General features: G+C 33.6%; 1 protein-coding gene across 1 annotated transcript in view; it reads left to right on the plus strand.

Annotated features, from left to right (window-relative positions):
- The window catches only part of LRRIQ1 (leucine rich repeats and IQ motif containing 1), a gene marked incomplete at both ends in the record, with an annotated part of 111,745 nt that overhangs the window by 12,439 nt on the left and 83,247 nt on the right, over positions 1-16,059 (plus strand). The window contains 5 exons of the mRNA XM_081998320.1: positions 3,236-3,429; positions 4,205-4,332; positions 10,379-10,452; positions 10,743-10,836; positions 14,936-15,112. Coding sequence (XP_081854446.1) covers positions 3,236-3,429; positions 4,205-4,332; positions 10,379-10,452; positions 10,743-10,836; positions 14,936-15,112 — 667 coding nt within the window. The remainder of the gene's footprint in view (positions 1-3,235; positions 3,430-4,204; positions 4,333-10,378; positions 10,453-10,742; positions 10,837-14,935; positions 15,113-16,059) is intronic.

Below are 16,059 nucleotides of genomic sequence, written 5' to 3' on the forward strand. Positions count from 1 at the left end.
TTGTGAGACTTCTGCCATGTAGATGTGGTATAGATGTAATCAGGATCCAGAGCCTTTTCTACTGACAAAGGTCAGGAAAGTGTAGTGCCGTGAAAATAACCAAGAGCTTTGCTGTATGTAAGTGGAGAAGCCAGGTTTTTGGTTTTAGAGTGATGTACAGAGGGAAGACCATTAGTGGTCCCTCAAAAGCAACATTAACAGTTGAGAAAAGCTAGTAGTAAATTGTGAGATCATTACTTGAAAGGGAATTCTCAGGGCTTGAAAGTAGCAAACTTCTTTCAAGAAGGCAGCACAGCAGATAGAACAGAACTAAACAGCCTACCTATAATCTAGGGACTTGCATTTTGATGCATGACATACTGTGACATTTGATAAGGCCACCAAAAAACGGGTGATTATATAACTTCAGTACTGTAGTCTTAACAGAGATCAATCTTCAGAAATTTGTCCATTGAAGTAAAATCTTATGGTCAAGAAAAAAAATTATGTGATGAAGTAATTAGTTTTGTGTAAATTGAAACATGAAACATGAAAAGGTGACTTTCTAGTTGTATTCCTAGTCTGTGCTAAATCTAAAGATGTTACTTGGAAAGACTGCAGAGCTGGAAATGGAAAGGAGATAAGGAGATTTTTAGTTTGATTTGATTTGTCTTTATTTAGACTTTTAATTTTCTTCATAGTATGTGGATGTACTTTATTTTCCTGCTGCTATTAAGCTGATAGATGAAACACATTCACCTAAATCATTTATATACAAAAATGGTTTCCACTGTTGAAAAAAGGAGGCTGAAACAGTATGAACATGGATAAATGCAATTACACAAAAAGTAGCATTTTGACTTGAGTCATAGAATACACTTTTGTAGGGTGTCTATATTGCCTTAGTGTTTTGGCTAAAATCCTGGCAGTGCTAAGACTAGCAATGCATAACTGTGGATAGTGGTAAATGCTTGTTTGGACCTACTCTTTTTTAAGAAGGCACATACAGTTTTCTTTATCAGACATCTTTTAGTTTGGGAGGGGGCAGGGTTTATGTGGTTTTTTTCATCTTCATGTTCACTGTTGACTTTCACTGCTCTCTTATAATTCATCTTTGTCACACATAGAAGTTACTTCAGAACTGCATTGGTAGCTAAGATAGAGTCCCTAGCTAACAGACTCCAGCTGCACTTTGCATATTGCTAAGAGCTACTTATATAAAGGTCCTCCACAAATCTTGCTGAAACCGTATGTTTTTTGATGGCATGCATTTTCCCATATAGTGCTATAGCTGTTGTTGGTTCCATCATATGTAAAACAGACAATATCTTCTGGAAATGTGCAGAAGACTTTCATGCTTATTTTTAATTTGTGTGGGTACAGAAGAAACATTAAAATACCATCTGTTTGTATTACATTATTCTCTCTTGTGTATGTTTCTGTTGGACTGCATTTGATAGTTCCAGAACAGATTGTGATCCCATTGTATGTAGCCTTGGTATGTGTGTTCCGAATGACGTTTGGTCTAATTAAACAAGACAGATGAGGAGAAAGAGATGTAAAAAAGGGTGCTTTGTGCCACATGCAGAATAGGAAACTTCCAGATCCTGTATTAAGTCCTTGCCTTTTCTTACTTTGTGTGCAGTCTCTCCTCTCCATCCCACTCCAGACCAATTCATTGCTTTTAAAGCTTCCAGTAATGCTAGGCTGATAACTTAGAAGTGGATATTTAAGGACTGCTCTTGTAAGGAAGTCTTGTGAGAGCTGTTAATTTTAACACCACCTGAAACGAAATTGTTTTGAGACCACTAGATGGTGCTGGTTCCTTTTTTATTTTTATACAAGCATAAAAGAAAATAAAGAGCAGGATCTTGCAGTCAGGATAGTATGTCATGGGCTTGTTTGAAATTCTTTCAGAATAATTAAAGGTTTGTATATTTATTTCCTCAAGCACAGTTTTGAAGTTACAGTATGGGCCATTTGTTTTAGATTTAGGATGTTATCTCTTTAATATCAGGCGATTATGTTATTTCCACTAGGTGCTTTCCATTTTTAAATTACTATGATTTGAAGACCTATATTTGATTGTGTTTTTTTAAATGTACTGCTAGTTTTGGAATTTAATTTTTTACTCCTGTTTTCTACTTATTGTTCATTTTCTTTTTTAACTCCTCTTCTGTATTCTCAATAATCCTGGTCTCTGGTCTCATAATCCAGTTTATTCTCAAAGGACAATCACAAAGACATTCACCTCTGTAAAGCTTGCCCAACTTATTTTTGGGAACTTGGGAAGTTTTGTGTGGGATAAAGATCAGACAAAGTATTACCTCAAATAATCCTGTGAAGAACACATGAAAGAAAAGTAAATTCAAAAATTCCTTATTTTAGATATGTTTTGTAAAGGGCGTCCCTTCAAAGGAGTTTTATCAGAGAGGTGCAGAAAAACTGGTTGGGCCTGTAGCAAGTCACACGCATCAGTGCCATTGCAGAACATCTAGAATGTATAAGACCGTGGAAAGACAGTGTGATTTTTGCCATTGTAAGAGCATGATTTGGGAAAAATTCTGTGAAAGAAACAGATGTGGACAAGAACCTTTTCCTTTGCATCTTTTTGGGGTAGAATCCACACACATTCTTGCTCTTTACACTAGCTGGCAGGAGTAAGTTTGTTGAGAGTGTAATGGCTGTTGAAGACACTAAATTTTCTTTATAAATTTCTACATTAAAAATATTTTATAACATAATTCCTTAAACAATATGCACTTAATTAATAGGGGTAGTGCTGGCTTAAGTTGTAACACAATTTGCTCTCACCTTGCTGATAACAATTTTCATTATTTCATTTTTTTAAGGTTTTTTTAAACTTTTAAACATAAATACTGTTTCCATTCTGAGGGGTGATGTTAAGAGGGCTGTTAGCATTTCACAGAGCCCATAGGTTCTGAGTGGCAGTTATAAAGTGCTTAAAGCATAGTAAAGCTTAGTTTATCACTAAAAATGTTCTATTCCAACAGAGGTGCTAAAGGGGTTATGAACTGTTATTATTGCTTGGTTAACAGGCTCAGAAATTTGTGAACTGTACTCATTTTATATTTGATAGGGTCAAAATACAGTAATTATTTTTAAACCTTATACAGGGCTAATATTAATTGTTACAAGAAAACTGTGAACTTTCAATATATTTATATTAGTACTTGAAAATCAATAGGTTTTCATTTAATTATGGGTTAATTCAGCTAAAATCTTTAATTTTCAGGTGGTCTGGAGTCATTGAAAAGTCTTCAGCAATTGATTGTGGACCATAATCAGTTAATCAGCATAAAAGGTCTTTGTGAGGCACCTACTCTCATTCACCTAGACTGCTCTTTTAATCATCTCACAGAAGTTGAAGGCATTGAGAATTGTGGCCTACTTCAAATTCTGAAGTTGCAAGGCAATAACCTCCAGGAGGTAAAACCTTTGAATTCAGTGGCTATTGTGCATATATCTTTGTTAAAAGTTATATTTTACAGAATGCTGATCATGTGCTCTTTGTTTGCTGTAGGATGTTTCATGCTTTTAGGTAGGCTTTTTTTTTTCCGCTGTTAGAGGGAGATTTTTCAAAGATACAAATGGCTAGCAGTTAAGTATTTTCTTGCTCCTAAATCCTTGGAAAATTGGCCCCTCAGTAATTATATTTCCCTCCTTTGTTTATAGCATCTAGTCTTCAGTTTGTATTATATGATGCTGATTCTCTGTTTAAAACGTAAAAAAATATTATTATCACTATGTATAAGTAATAGTTCAAGCTGATTTGATATATGCTGATCCTGCAAAGTTGAAGTTTGTGCTGCAACATTTAAAATAGGAAAGTAGTTTGCTAACTGTACACTTAGCCATATTCACTGACAATGATTCTCTTATGAATCTGAGAGAGGAAAACGATTGTCAATAAGGAACAAATAATTGCATGAATAAAATAGTAAGGCTGTGGCTTTTGGGGTCTTTTTTTTTTATTTATATTGACTATTCGGACTAGGTAGAAGACATTAAAAAATACTTAGCACCTGATAGGTAGAAATTATGTGTGACAACTGGTACATACATAATAAGGAAATGGTACATGTATCTAAAATGTGTTTTTTACTTGTATGTAGTAATGATTTATGAAAAGCATCTGGTAAGCATTCCATTATTGTTTCCCTAATTTATATTAATTTTAAATAACCACCTCTTTTCTCTTTAGCTTCCAAGACTAGAAAATCATGTTCTCCTAAGAGAACTACATTTGGATGACAATAGCATTTCTGCTGTGAGAATGCTTTCTTTGTATTGGCTGCCTCTATTGCAGATTCTTTTGCTGTCTCAAAATAGGTAAGCAAGAAACATTCTTCCACTTACAAAACTGATATAGAGGAATTTACTAACGTAACACTTATCTGAAAAGTATAGTTCTCAATATGGTTAAAATATCACTATCTTTCAGAGATATTACTTGTCAACCACATATTTTCAGAGAATGACATTGTCTAGCTCTAGCTGAGAAAATTTGAAAGAGCATTAAGTATGAAAAGTAATTCTTTTCTATTGGATGTTATATGACAATAATTTTTGAGCGTTGTGGCATTATTAAAACCATGGTGTTTCTTTTTTTTCCTTTCTTTAGCAATTGTTTCTAGAGTATGTCTGTCAAACTTCATAGTTCACAGCTATCTTATTCAAAACAGACTTTGAAGGCTATGTAAAGTGCAACTACTGCAGTTAAAAAGGACAAATGAGAATGTTGGTTTTCATTTTACATACGTATGTTAATGCCCTCCAAAACAAGCATATTTGCTTAAATTTTTCACTCTTGTGTTTGACTTGGAAAGGTATAAAATAAAAAAGAATGATCAAGACAAGCAGCATAAAACTAGATTATACACTCACGTACACTGTAATTAGCTTTCTGTTCATTTTCTGAGATAGTCTGTACATCTGTAGCGTTAAAATGACCAGATATTCAGGAGTCAAAATTTTTATTTCCCCACCTTCTTCTCAATTTAGATTCTGCTAAAAAATAAGGAACAATTATTATAATTTACAGTGTGTTAGTAGTAAAATGAATTTTAAATTAGTATAAATAAATTATTTTCTACACTGTGACCATTTCACTCTGAGCAAGATTGTTCTCGGCTAAACAAATAGAATATACTCTCTTACACACAATATACAAAACATACACTCTGAACTAATCAATTTGCTCTCATGGTAGTGAAGAGAGGATGCTTTTAGAGTGTGATTCATCTGCCATTTTTAGCCGTTTGCTTTGAGACTAATCATACACTACAAGTGCTTGTTCATCTTCACTGACTATTAAGAGAGTCAAACTGACCAGCTTATATATAGGTGTCTACATTTGAACAGATGAATCCCATCCTATGCGGCATTTAGTTCAGCAGAGTCAACTGTAGCTGGGAACCTGTGGGAGAAAAGATCTGTAAGAGTCCTGTTATTATAAAGAATGTCCTTCAAGGAAAATTAATATTATTTGAGCATATACAACCTAAATTTTTGTATAACTTTCCAGATTGTTTCATATCATCTCTAATGAAGTAGTAAGCATATAAACTCTTGGATGTAAATATAAAATCTAGCTATATTTACAGAATCTAATCTTTGAGTTGCTGGGCTTTTAGGAGTTTTTGTTCTTGTGTTAATTATTCTGGATTTTGGAGAAAGTGCTTCCTGCCTGTGATTTAAAAAAAGCATTATTTAAGTATTAGATTCTTGAGTCACATGTATTGATTTAATTCATGTTCTTTGCTTTTCTTCTTGTCTTGTTCAGCTTTTTGTGGAAAACGCAGTAATGTGGCTCTATCTTCTTGTAGTTTCCTCCTCTTCCTTCAGTTTGTTTTTTTGTTAACATTAAGATGTAGCTATGCTGTGTGTAATAAAAAGTTTGCAAAACTGCTTGAAGACCTCATGTGCCTGGTAGGGAGAGGACAAACTTAAAATCATGGTCTCAGGCATAGCCTGAATGCAGCCTCTGGATCCAGGTTGTGCTGGATGTGCTGACTGACCATGTAAATGTGTCTTTTATGTCACTCACCTATCCCATGATGTTACAGTTTTTCATGTCCATTGTAGTGCTTGTTCTGGTTTTCCAGTGGCCAAGCTGAGATGCAGTGTTTGGTCCAGAGTTTCTTCTGCTGGACTGGGAGAAAGCACATATTTTTGCATCTGCAAACTGGATGTGCTGAAAATAAACACACACCTCCTACCTAAACAATTCCCTTTCTTTTCTTGTAAGTATCTATAGCTTTCTCAAATCTTCATGACAAACAGGACAAGATACCCTTAAATTATAAATTAAAAGCCTCAAAATTCCTGGCATTTCAGTAGCCTGCTCTGTTACACTCACTTTATGTACACTTATAAGCAGCTCCATATGTGTGTGCTATAGCATAAGTAACTCGATGTTCTATGGAAACAGTGAATGTAATGGAGTAAGCTGTTGAAAGAAAAGCTGTTTCTTTACTTTTATCCTACAGCTAGTGCAATTTTGTGACTTTTTTTCAAGTGTGCACTGAGTGCCATTTCCTTTTTACTGATTGCAGGAAGCTCATATAATGGTAATGCTGTGAATCTGTATTCTTTCTAAAAGTGAAGTACTGTGAAAAGAAAATTATTACACTAATTTAAAGGATTTTCTTTATTCCTGAGATGCTTTGTCTGTATCATAAACTGGAAATTGCCAAAGATAAAACTCCATAAAATTATTTTAAACCTACAATCTAGCAACAAGGAATTATAGTGATTAACCTCCTTCAACTATAAAAATGGCAGCTATTTCACCACTACTGCTTTTATTAAGTGTTTTATTATGGCTTTCACATATAAAGCATATACCTGGTCAATGTACAGTTGACCAAAGGCAATGATGAATAACCTCTTGTCTCGGTTACTGCAGAATTGGCACTGTGAAGATCTGTGCTCTATTTTATAGCAACTGTTAAGTTAGTTTAAAAAAGGCACACATCTAAAAGGCGTCCTGTCTTTTCTTTTTTCTTCTGGTATGGATAAAGATTTAGTTGTAGGAGACACAAACCTTGCCCCTGGGACTGAAATTAATAGATATTTAATGTGTTAAAAGTTCATGTGGTATTTATATTTACATGTAATCCCACTTAATTATGTAGTTTACTTGTTAATGTCTTTTTCTTTTACAAGTTTTACATTGAGACAGTAAATCAATTTGCTGTTTAGGTAGCCTCGCCCCCCCCCGCCCCAACTTCAAACAGAAAAATCTATCCCTCTTAAAATTCCTGTTTTAATATGGCGAAGTTCTTTTTTTGCTGTCTCTTGTTTTTCGTTGAGATAACCAGATGCAACTAGTTGCATATTGTTCCTAAAAGGCTTGTAATAGAAATGCTAAAAAGTCAGCTCAATTCTCTCTTAGTACATATTGTTCTCGCTGCTTAATATGGTATCTATGTTTTTAAGCTAATTTCTCAGATGTAAGAGTTGAACTCACTGTCATTGCAAGCCATCATGTTTTGAGAATTTGACCATTTTTCCAGAGTCCTCATGATAAATCTAAATGTCATTGGATGTTGAAATAAGTCAGCCATGAAAAAGCTATATTTATGTATAGTGGTTTTCCCCATCCCATCCTTAATAGTTTAGATTTTTCTGATCACTCTCAGTAACTCTTTACTAGTGATAAGTTTATCTCTTAAGTATGTGGCACCATGGGCAACACAGCTGAAGTACTGCCTACTAGAGCATTCAAGAAACAAGTGGCTAACTGACAGATTTCCTACATTATATTTGATTACTACCTGTAAATATGGTGAATATTGCAAACTAAAATATTTTCATTTTTAAAGAATGAAATAGATATATGGGCTTTACCTAATGATCTAGATGAATATAAATTTATTTCTAATTATTTTGCTCCCCTTCCTGCTAACCTCTTGTTAACGTCAATGATAATTTTTCTGGGGAAAAGCAGATGTGCAAGATTTGGACCATCTTGAGCAGTAACTGCTATTAGTGTTCAGAAAAACAATCTTTATTTTCTCTGCATACTTGCAACTATACTAGTCTCTTAAATCTTGTTTTCTGACATAGAGTTTTTGTGTCTATCTGTGTCCTGTCCTGCTACAGCCTTAAATGGGAGCAGAAAGAGGAAGCTATAGCTTGCTTTTTTGTGAATATCTTTTACTTTTGTGTCTTCTTTGTAATTTATATCTCTCTTATGCCCAGGGCTAATGTGACAAGGTCAAGTAGTATTAAGTTTTCAGTAATGTCCTTTGTCTTTCTGGTTTGAATTTTCTTAGGAAAAAAATTAACAAAGAATGTCAGAAAAGGGAAAGATATAGAATGACGAGGAAATATTTTAACTCTCATAATGCCAACAGCAGGCAGGGATAGTCCAGCAGACAATTTCTACTTCACCGCAGCATATACTGATAAAGATTCAGAGAACTCACTCACTATAATTAAAAGGTGCTGCATTTATCTTCTGCCCCTTGTGCAAAGTATGATGTTTATTTTACTGGATGTTTCTGAATATGTGAATCTATAATCTGAATCATGGCTTTTCAGTCTTTGCAGCCATACTGTTAGCCACTAATATCTATGATGATATTTTTTACAAATATTAAATATATTTATGTACTGTTGACTGGTCATGAGAACCTAAAATGCTGATATTTGTAGTACTATGTACAGAACTATATATAAGGCATAATGCTTTTTAGAGTTAATACTTCTTAATATTTATTTGATTCCATGGAAAAATGGCAGGGAGGTAATAGAACTAAATAGGACTAGAACCAGGACAACTTTACAATATGGTTTGAAAAAGAAATGGAAGTATAGTGACACATACTCAAATGGCTTTATATCTCTTTCTCTGAATTTACTATTAAAATGTTATCCTGTCATATAGAAATATTTGTCAACTGAACATAGAAATTATTTTTTTTTTTTTAATATTGTGCATGTGGTCAAATTTTCAAAAAGAATCTACAACCGACATTTGGTCCAGAATTTGTGTACCAGAGCTAAATCCATCTCTGTCTTTCAGTTGCAATGCTTGTGCTGCAGATACAACATAGTCACGCATTTCAGGAACAAATAAGCATTTCTGGCTCTGACCAGTTGTAAGTTTATGGAGTAAGTGGGTTTTGGTTCTTTTCATGGTCATGTTTCTGACCATAAAAATTCTGATCATAGCTTTCAAAGGCACTGTAACCCTCAGACAATACTGCTTTCCATGAAAATTAGAAGTCACAAGTGACCACACACATTGCCATTGGTGTTACCATTCTCTCATTATGCTTAGGCCTTGTCCTTACAGGGATGAAACAAGTTACCTAAACATGTATTTTTTTTTAAACAAGCATAGTTGATTTAGTATGTGCTTACACATAAACATTCTAGTTTTGGTTGAAGACTGGTGTTTTTTGCATCTTGATTTTTCCTCCTTCTTTCATATTTAACATAAAATAAACTTTTTAATCTGAAAGGTAATATTTGGAAATAGCCTGGCAGATGACTGAACCATTCAACATTCATTCTTAGTTGCACCAATGCAAGTTTCTAAGTAAAGAAACTTGATTAACACTGGACGCTACTGTTTTAATTGTAGTGATAATACACATCTTACAGTCCAAAAATCCTTTGTATAGATGCATGTCAGTGCAGTTTCCTTACATTTACTCTTCAATGGTACAGATAAGAACTTTGTCATGGCTTTACTACTGCTTCGCTGCTTTATTGCACAAGAAATGCTCTGATATGCAAGAAGAGCAATTCCATAACTGTCTGTGTAATAGACACCTCTTTGACCCTGTCTTACAGAAGTAGTAAGACAGAGGAAGCACTAAAAATATATTACAGGACAGTGCAGCCTTGACCTGTTAAGAAATACAACTGTGACAACACTTATGTTAGTTTTAGGATCTAGGAGGTAATGTGCGGAGTGGAGAAGAGAAACAAACTGACAAGAAGTTTGAGCAATGAGAAATGAAGGAGGAGGAAAGAGGAAAAGCAGATCTTATTTCTTCTCCAGCATCAGGGCCTTCTGTTAGTTTTAGTCTAGTTACAGTGCCTAAAGAGAAGCCAATTGAGTTGTGTAAATTTTACAAGACTTCAGATCCTCAGCACTAAATGCAAAAAATAGAATGAATTATTTACCAGATAAAATAAAACATTAAAGAGTAAATATTAAAAGCTGAGATACTGAGAAGGCTAAGAAATGCTTTCAAGTTAAAATTTAAGTAATTAATTCTAGGACCTTGGATAGCTAAATGAGTATTTTTTTATGTAAATAAGTAAATTGTCTTAACTTTAAAAGATTCTGATGCCTTTGTTTATGAACTGTTGTTTTACTTAATTGAAGAAAATACCTTTCCTGTTTCATTCTTAGACTGACTGAGCTTGTGCCTTTAAATTCCTTTGTGTCTTTGGAAAAGCTGGATATCAAAAATAACTGTTTGTCAGGTGAGTTGTATAAAAAACATGAAACCCCATCCAAACAAGAACTTCTTAATTAAATTATAAACTTATTTGAATTTGATTGTTCCCATTTATTTATGAGACATGTAGAGAGAATACATATTTTCCAAACATGGATTTGATAGATATTAATTATAACTATACTGTATAGGTAGCAGAACTGCTTGTGGTACTCCATTATTTTTTTATATTTTAGTTTCACGTAAGATTTTATGAGAAATAATATGGTTCTGCATTCAAATTTATATTTAACTTTCTTTCCTGCTACAATACAGACCTTAAAGGTGTTATTACATGGTTAAGTGGCTGTTACAGGCTAAAGGAGTTGTCACTCAGTGGAAATCCTCTTCTCCAAGAAAGGAATTGGAGGTAAGAAAATAAATCTATTTGCTAAATCAAAAAATCAAAATCAGCCAAAAACTGGGTGTATATAGATCTTGTTTATCAATCAAAATTAGCCAAAAACTTGGTGTGTGTGCATTAGTTAAATAATAGAAATGAGGTAAGTATGAACACTGCCACAAATTAGGAGGATTATATGAAAATAGAAAATAAAGATCATATAATTGAATTTTATTTGTTAAGAATTACAGTTTGTAGTTTTGTTTAAACAAAAATCTTGATGTTTGACCTAGCATTTGAAACCTTAATAAGAAGCAGTTTGTGGTAAAACTTGACAGTGGTCTCTCTGTGCTGTTTAACTCTTATCCTAAGTGAGTACTTTTCTTTATGACAATTTCTTTAGGCAAATGCAGAAATCAAAAAGATGATAGAGGCCTTCCTTGTGCTGTTTATTTGTAACTGCTTCTTTGTCCATTGGTCACAATATCTTCTTTTTCAGCATGAATTCTGGTTGTTCTCTTTACTGGCAAGTTTACTACTTTTGGTAACTCTAACTTTCTGAATGAGCTTTTGTCTGACCTTTATTACCCTATTTTACATTTCATTAAAACTTTTGTGCAAAGACATGACCATCCACGCAAACTTTTTCTCCGTCTCTTTGATCTGCACTGTTTAAAACCATTATTTTTGCTCTGATTATTAATGTTCTCACACTATTACTTGTCCTTCTCAGAACCATCAGTTTCTGACTATCACATAGCTGCTTAGACTGTTTCTCTTTCTGCTTTGCTGTCTTTTATTTTTTTTCTTATTTACTCCCTTCCGTCACTTCATCCATTCACTGCTTAATGGTCTTGCTGCTGTGACAGGTTGACACTGCATATAGCTAGAGAAAGGGTGGTGTCTATAATAAATGTATCAAGGAATCCTTGGCTTAGCATCTTTTAAGGAAAAAAATATAGAAGAAAAAGTCAGAAAAAAAGATTGATTTTTTCTTAGTAGTTGAGGCTTAGACTTTTTTCTTGTTCTGAGAATTCTTTATCTTTACACCAGAAATTAGTTACTCTTACGATTATGAAAGAGACACAGATGTAAAAATAATGCTGTTCTTTGCCCTCCAGTGATGTGTAATACTGAAATAATAATCTGAAAAAAAAATGAACAGCTGGTCCTAGATATTATTGTATGTGTATATATAAAAACTGGATAAGGTAGAAAGGAAACTTGACATGAAATGAGATGCAGTCACCAGAATCCCTGAAATGAGTAGTTGTGATAGGATTGTATTTGTAAGCCATATGAATAAAATTGTACATGGATAGGTTTTTTTGTATAGTTTTTTGTATTTTAGAAGTCTCCTGGTTTCTTGAGAATTCTGTAGTCTAAAGCCGCATACATGGGCCGATGCCATCAAGACGTAAAGCTATTGGAGCAAATTACTCAGCAACAGCATAGTAGTGCTGTTAATTTAATGTGAAGTGTTCTTTCATTTTCCTTAGAATTAATACTTTCTAGTCTACATGCCTTCAAGAGCAGAATGACAAATTGAAAATGCAATTTTAGGTTTTTAGGTGATGCTCTAGAATACATGTGTTGAAATGGGAAGAGTGTCTTTTAGTGAACTCTTACCATAATTCCATTAAATGTACAAAGAAGCATTTAATCAGTAAGATTTTAAATCATTACCAATTCTTTCAGCTAAGGAAATCAAGTATTTATGTAGGAAAGTGTTGACATAATAAAATGTCTGAGGAAATGAAATGAGACATAACAGTTGGACTTTCATTTTAGATGTAAAAGTGACTGAGATTTTTTATTAGAAAAGTATGATTTTGTTTTTAAGATTTGCAATTTTGAAGAATGACCAAACTTGTTCCTTCTATAGTTTCAAGTCTGTTAAAGGTGGGGCTTTACACTGCAACGTTACACGTGTTTAGATAAACTGTGTTCACATTTGCTGTATTAGATCGCCTAATAGAACAACAGCAAAGTTTGGGTTATATGTCTTTTGGAGTATGTGATGTATTAAGAGAAAACACTGTTGTATTAAGAGAAAAAAACAAAAACAAAACCACACCTACATGTGTATCTTCCAGTAGAAGGTTTTTGTACACATTTCTGATTAGTATTCCAGTGGAAAAAAAGAATACTTGAAACTTTTAGTTGGAAATGTTTGAGTAGTTTAAAAGATAGCTGTACAAATACATTCTTGGTTGGTTGGTTTGTTTTTTAATGAACAGACTTATTTGTTCCCATGGTTCCTGCAGGTAATTTTGTGAATAAAATTCAGTGACTGTGACAATATTTTAAATACGCATTTGCGCTGTTTTAATTCCCACTATTTTACAGAACTAACTGTTATTTCACTTGTAACCTGGAGGGGAAAAGCTTTCTCAATTCCAATTTAAATATAAGAACTGACACTTTAGATTGCTTGACCCAATAGAGCTTTTATGATTAGACAAGAGATTCATTTGTCTAAAGGATTTAAAGTATGGAATACTATAAAATATGGATTTGTTGAATACAGCATTGACCGTAACTTCAGGCAATATGTTCCAGTGAACTTTACATAACCCCTTGATACCAACAAAGGAATTAGTTGTAAAATTTCCCAATCGGTTTTTGTACTTTCATGTCCAGCCAGCGATAACACCAACAAAAATGAAGTAGTAAGAAATTGCTTTTTAAAAATTAAACCCTGGGATCAGTCTGAACACTCCTAGGGGAATGTGTTTCAATGCTGTAATGATTAATAGAGCCTCTTAAGTGACAGAATATTCACCAGGAAGTTTTCACTAAATGAAATATTGACTCAGCCCTTCACCAGGAGAAACCCAGCTGGAAAAACTAGTGTTGAGATCCCATAGCTCTAAGACACAATACTTCCAGCATCAATCAACTTTGATATGGTGCTTTTTTAATGTATCACTATTCAACATCAGCTTGGTAATTTCTCTCTATGTGTTCAGGGAGTGTCTATCTAAACCCATTGTTTTATTCCAAGTGTATTTCAGACAGTGTTATTCTTACATTAATGGGCAGTGGAGAAAGAAAGTTTTATATTTGCAAAAAACTAATATTCTATTCTATTGAGCTACATTTTGACATATTGTAACTCAGTCATAGAAACTTTCTCTGGTTTTAAACTTACTGTGTGTTGTCTGAGCTGAGTAATAGCGCTTTACCTTCACAGGGAATAGGCAGGGATTTCTAAAATTTTGAAAACAGTATTATCTTTTTTAATAGTAAGGGGACTTACAGCCTACAATAAGTATTAAGAGTTCTTAAGCGTTACTTAACACTAACTTAATGAAAATATTGAGTCTTGATGTATCGATTTAAATAGTTTTGCAGTCTTGCAAGTTCCAATAAATTTGGTCTGGTATAAGAAATATTTGAAAGAAGGTTGCAGTACTAGATTATATTTCACAATTACCTAAAAGAGAGAGTACTGATGATACTATTTTTTTAGATAAGTTTCTCATACGTATTTTTTCTTACATCAGTGCCCCCAGCTGCCTTTTTCATAGCAAGGAGATGTCATCTCTACTGTCATCCCTTTCACTGACCCAAATCCAATATTTCAAAAGTGGATTTTTCTCCTGTCAGTCATACTGAATACCATATTGCTTTATGTGGTATATGCAAATCGTAAAGGGAGTATGACTGGCAATGTTTAGTATTCTGTGCTGTTTTTGAATCTAAACCTTTCAATGTGTCAAAATCGGTGCTATATCTTAAGCCTATGACTTAGTTTGCTGTGTTGCCTATTAACGAAATGCATTGCAGGTGCCTATGCATCAGTGTGCTAATTTTTCCTGTTATTGTTTAAGTAGGTAATATGCTCTCTCTAGTGAATTGAGAATATTGCCATTGGCCTCCCTGGGGTCAGTATTTTTGCAGTGGTCTTTATACCAACAAATTATTAAGAAATCTTTCTAAGTTCTGTGGTTTATTAAGGATAAAGTTTTAGCTAATATGTTAACATATGAAGGACAAATATATACAAATACTTGGGGAACTATCATCATGTTCTGTCTTGTTATATGACTGTATCAATAAAACGGGAGTTTTAGCATTAGGATTTTTTCATAAAACTAATTATGACTTTTTCTTTTCTAAGGCCTTCCTTGTGTAAGGTCCTTCCTAGTTTACAGTTTCTTGATGGTGAAATCTTAAATTATCATACTTTACCCACAACTGAAAGAATCAAAGGATCAGAATCAAGAACTTTCCTGGAGCTCTGTCAAGTTCAAATTGAAGAAAATGTTCTTCTGAAAAAAAAGGCTGCTGAACTGGGGTACGTATTTATGTAAATATAAAGTGCGTTCAGAAATATGTTTTTATGTATTGTTAGTGTAGTTCTTGATGTCTTATGAATTTTACTTAGCTTTTTGCCTGGAAATGTATTATGTTAAGAAAGAGATTAGAATCGTTTACTTCAGTGCAAAGAGTATTTCAGACAGATATTAAAATATGTGAGCCTTGACTTTTGTTTGTTTAAGTTTGGGAAAACAAGTGGTTCAAAACTTTTGGTTAGTAGTAGTTGAATGAATTCATACACACAACATAGTACAGTGATGTGCAGGAATAATGGCTTAAATCCTGAAAGTTAATAATCATATTAACTTGATTTCCAGCTTTAGTTTAATCAAACCTGGTTTGACTACTCGTGCAATATGCTCTATTTTTTTCCTGCGTTTGTTTTCCATGTCTGTATTATTCACATTCTAAATGATTGCAGAAGATTCGACGTCTTTTCTCTTTAAGTCATGGATCAGATGACTCTGTTTACACATCTTTGATTTTGTCATATTTACTACCTTTATCATTATTACCATGGTTAGTTGTCCAGTGACTTCAGCTTAGATGTTGCAAGTGGTAATTTATCATTTATACCTGCTATCTTTTCATCACTTTGCAATATCTAAATACCGCAAACTTCTCATGTTTTCACAGTTGGTAATATTGCATGTTGTCTTCTTTCTTAGATCCTTTTCATTTCCTAGCAGGTTCACAATATCCTTGTAGTCCTTTTAGTATCCAATCTATCTGCTCATGTTTGGAAAGATTGTTTCCTTGATCCTGCCAGGTACTGAACATTATTGCAGAACAGGTGAAGCATGTGACATTTGACAATGCTTTAGTTTGAACTTCTTGTGTACTTCGTTGGTTCAGGAAAAGTACCCACATTTTTTTCAGATTCTAGCGGTTTAGCATTTACATGTAAGCCTGTATATCCATGGT

This window comes from Phaethon aethereus (assembly GCF_964289735.1).
Source record: "Phaethon aethereus genome assembly, chromosome: 1".
Taxonomy (NCBI): domain Eukaryota; kingdom Metazoa; phylum Chordata; class Aves; order Phaethontiformes; family Phaethontidae; genus Phaethon; species Phaethon aethereus.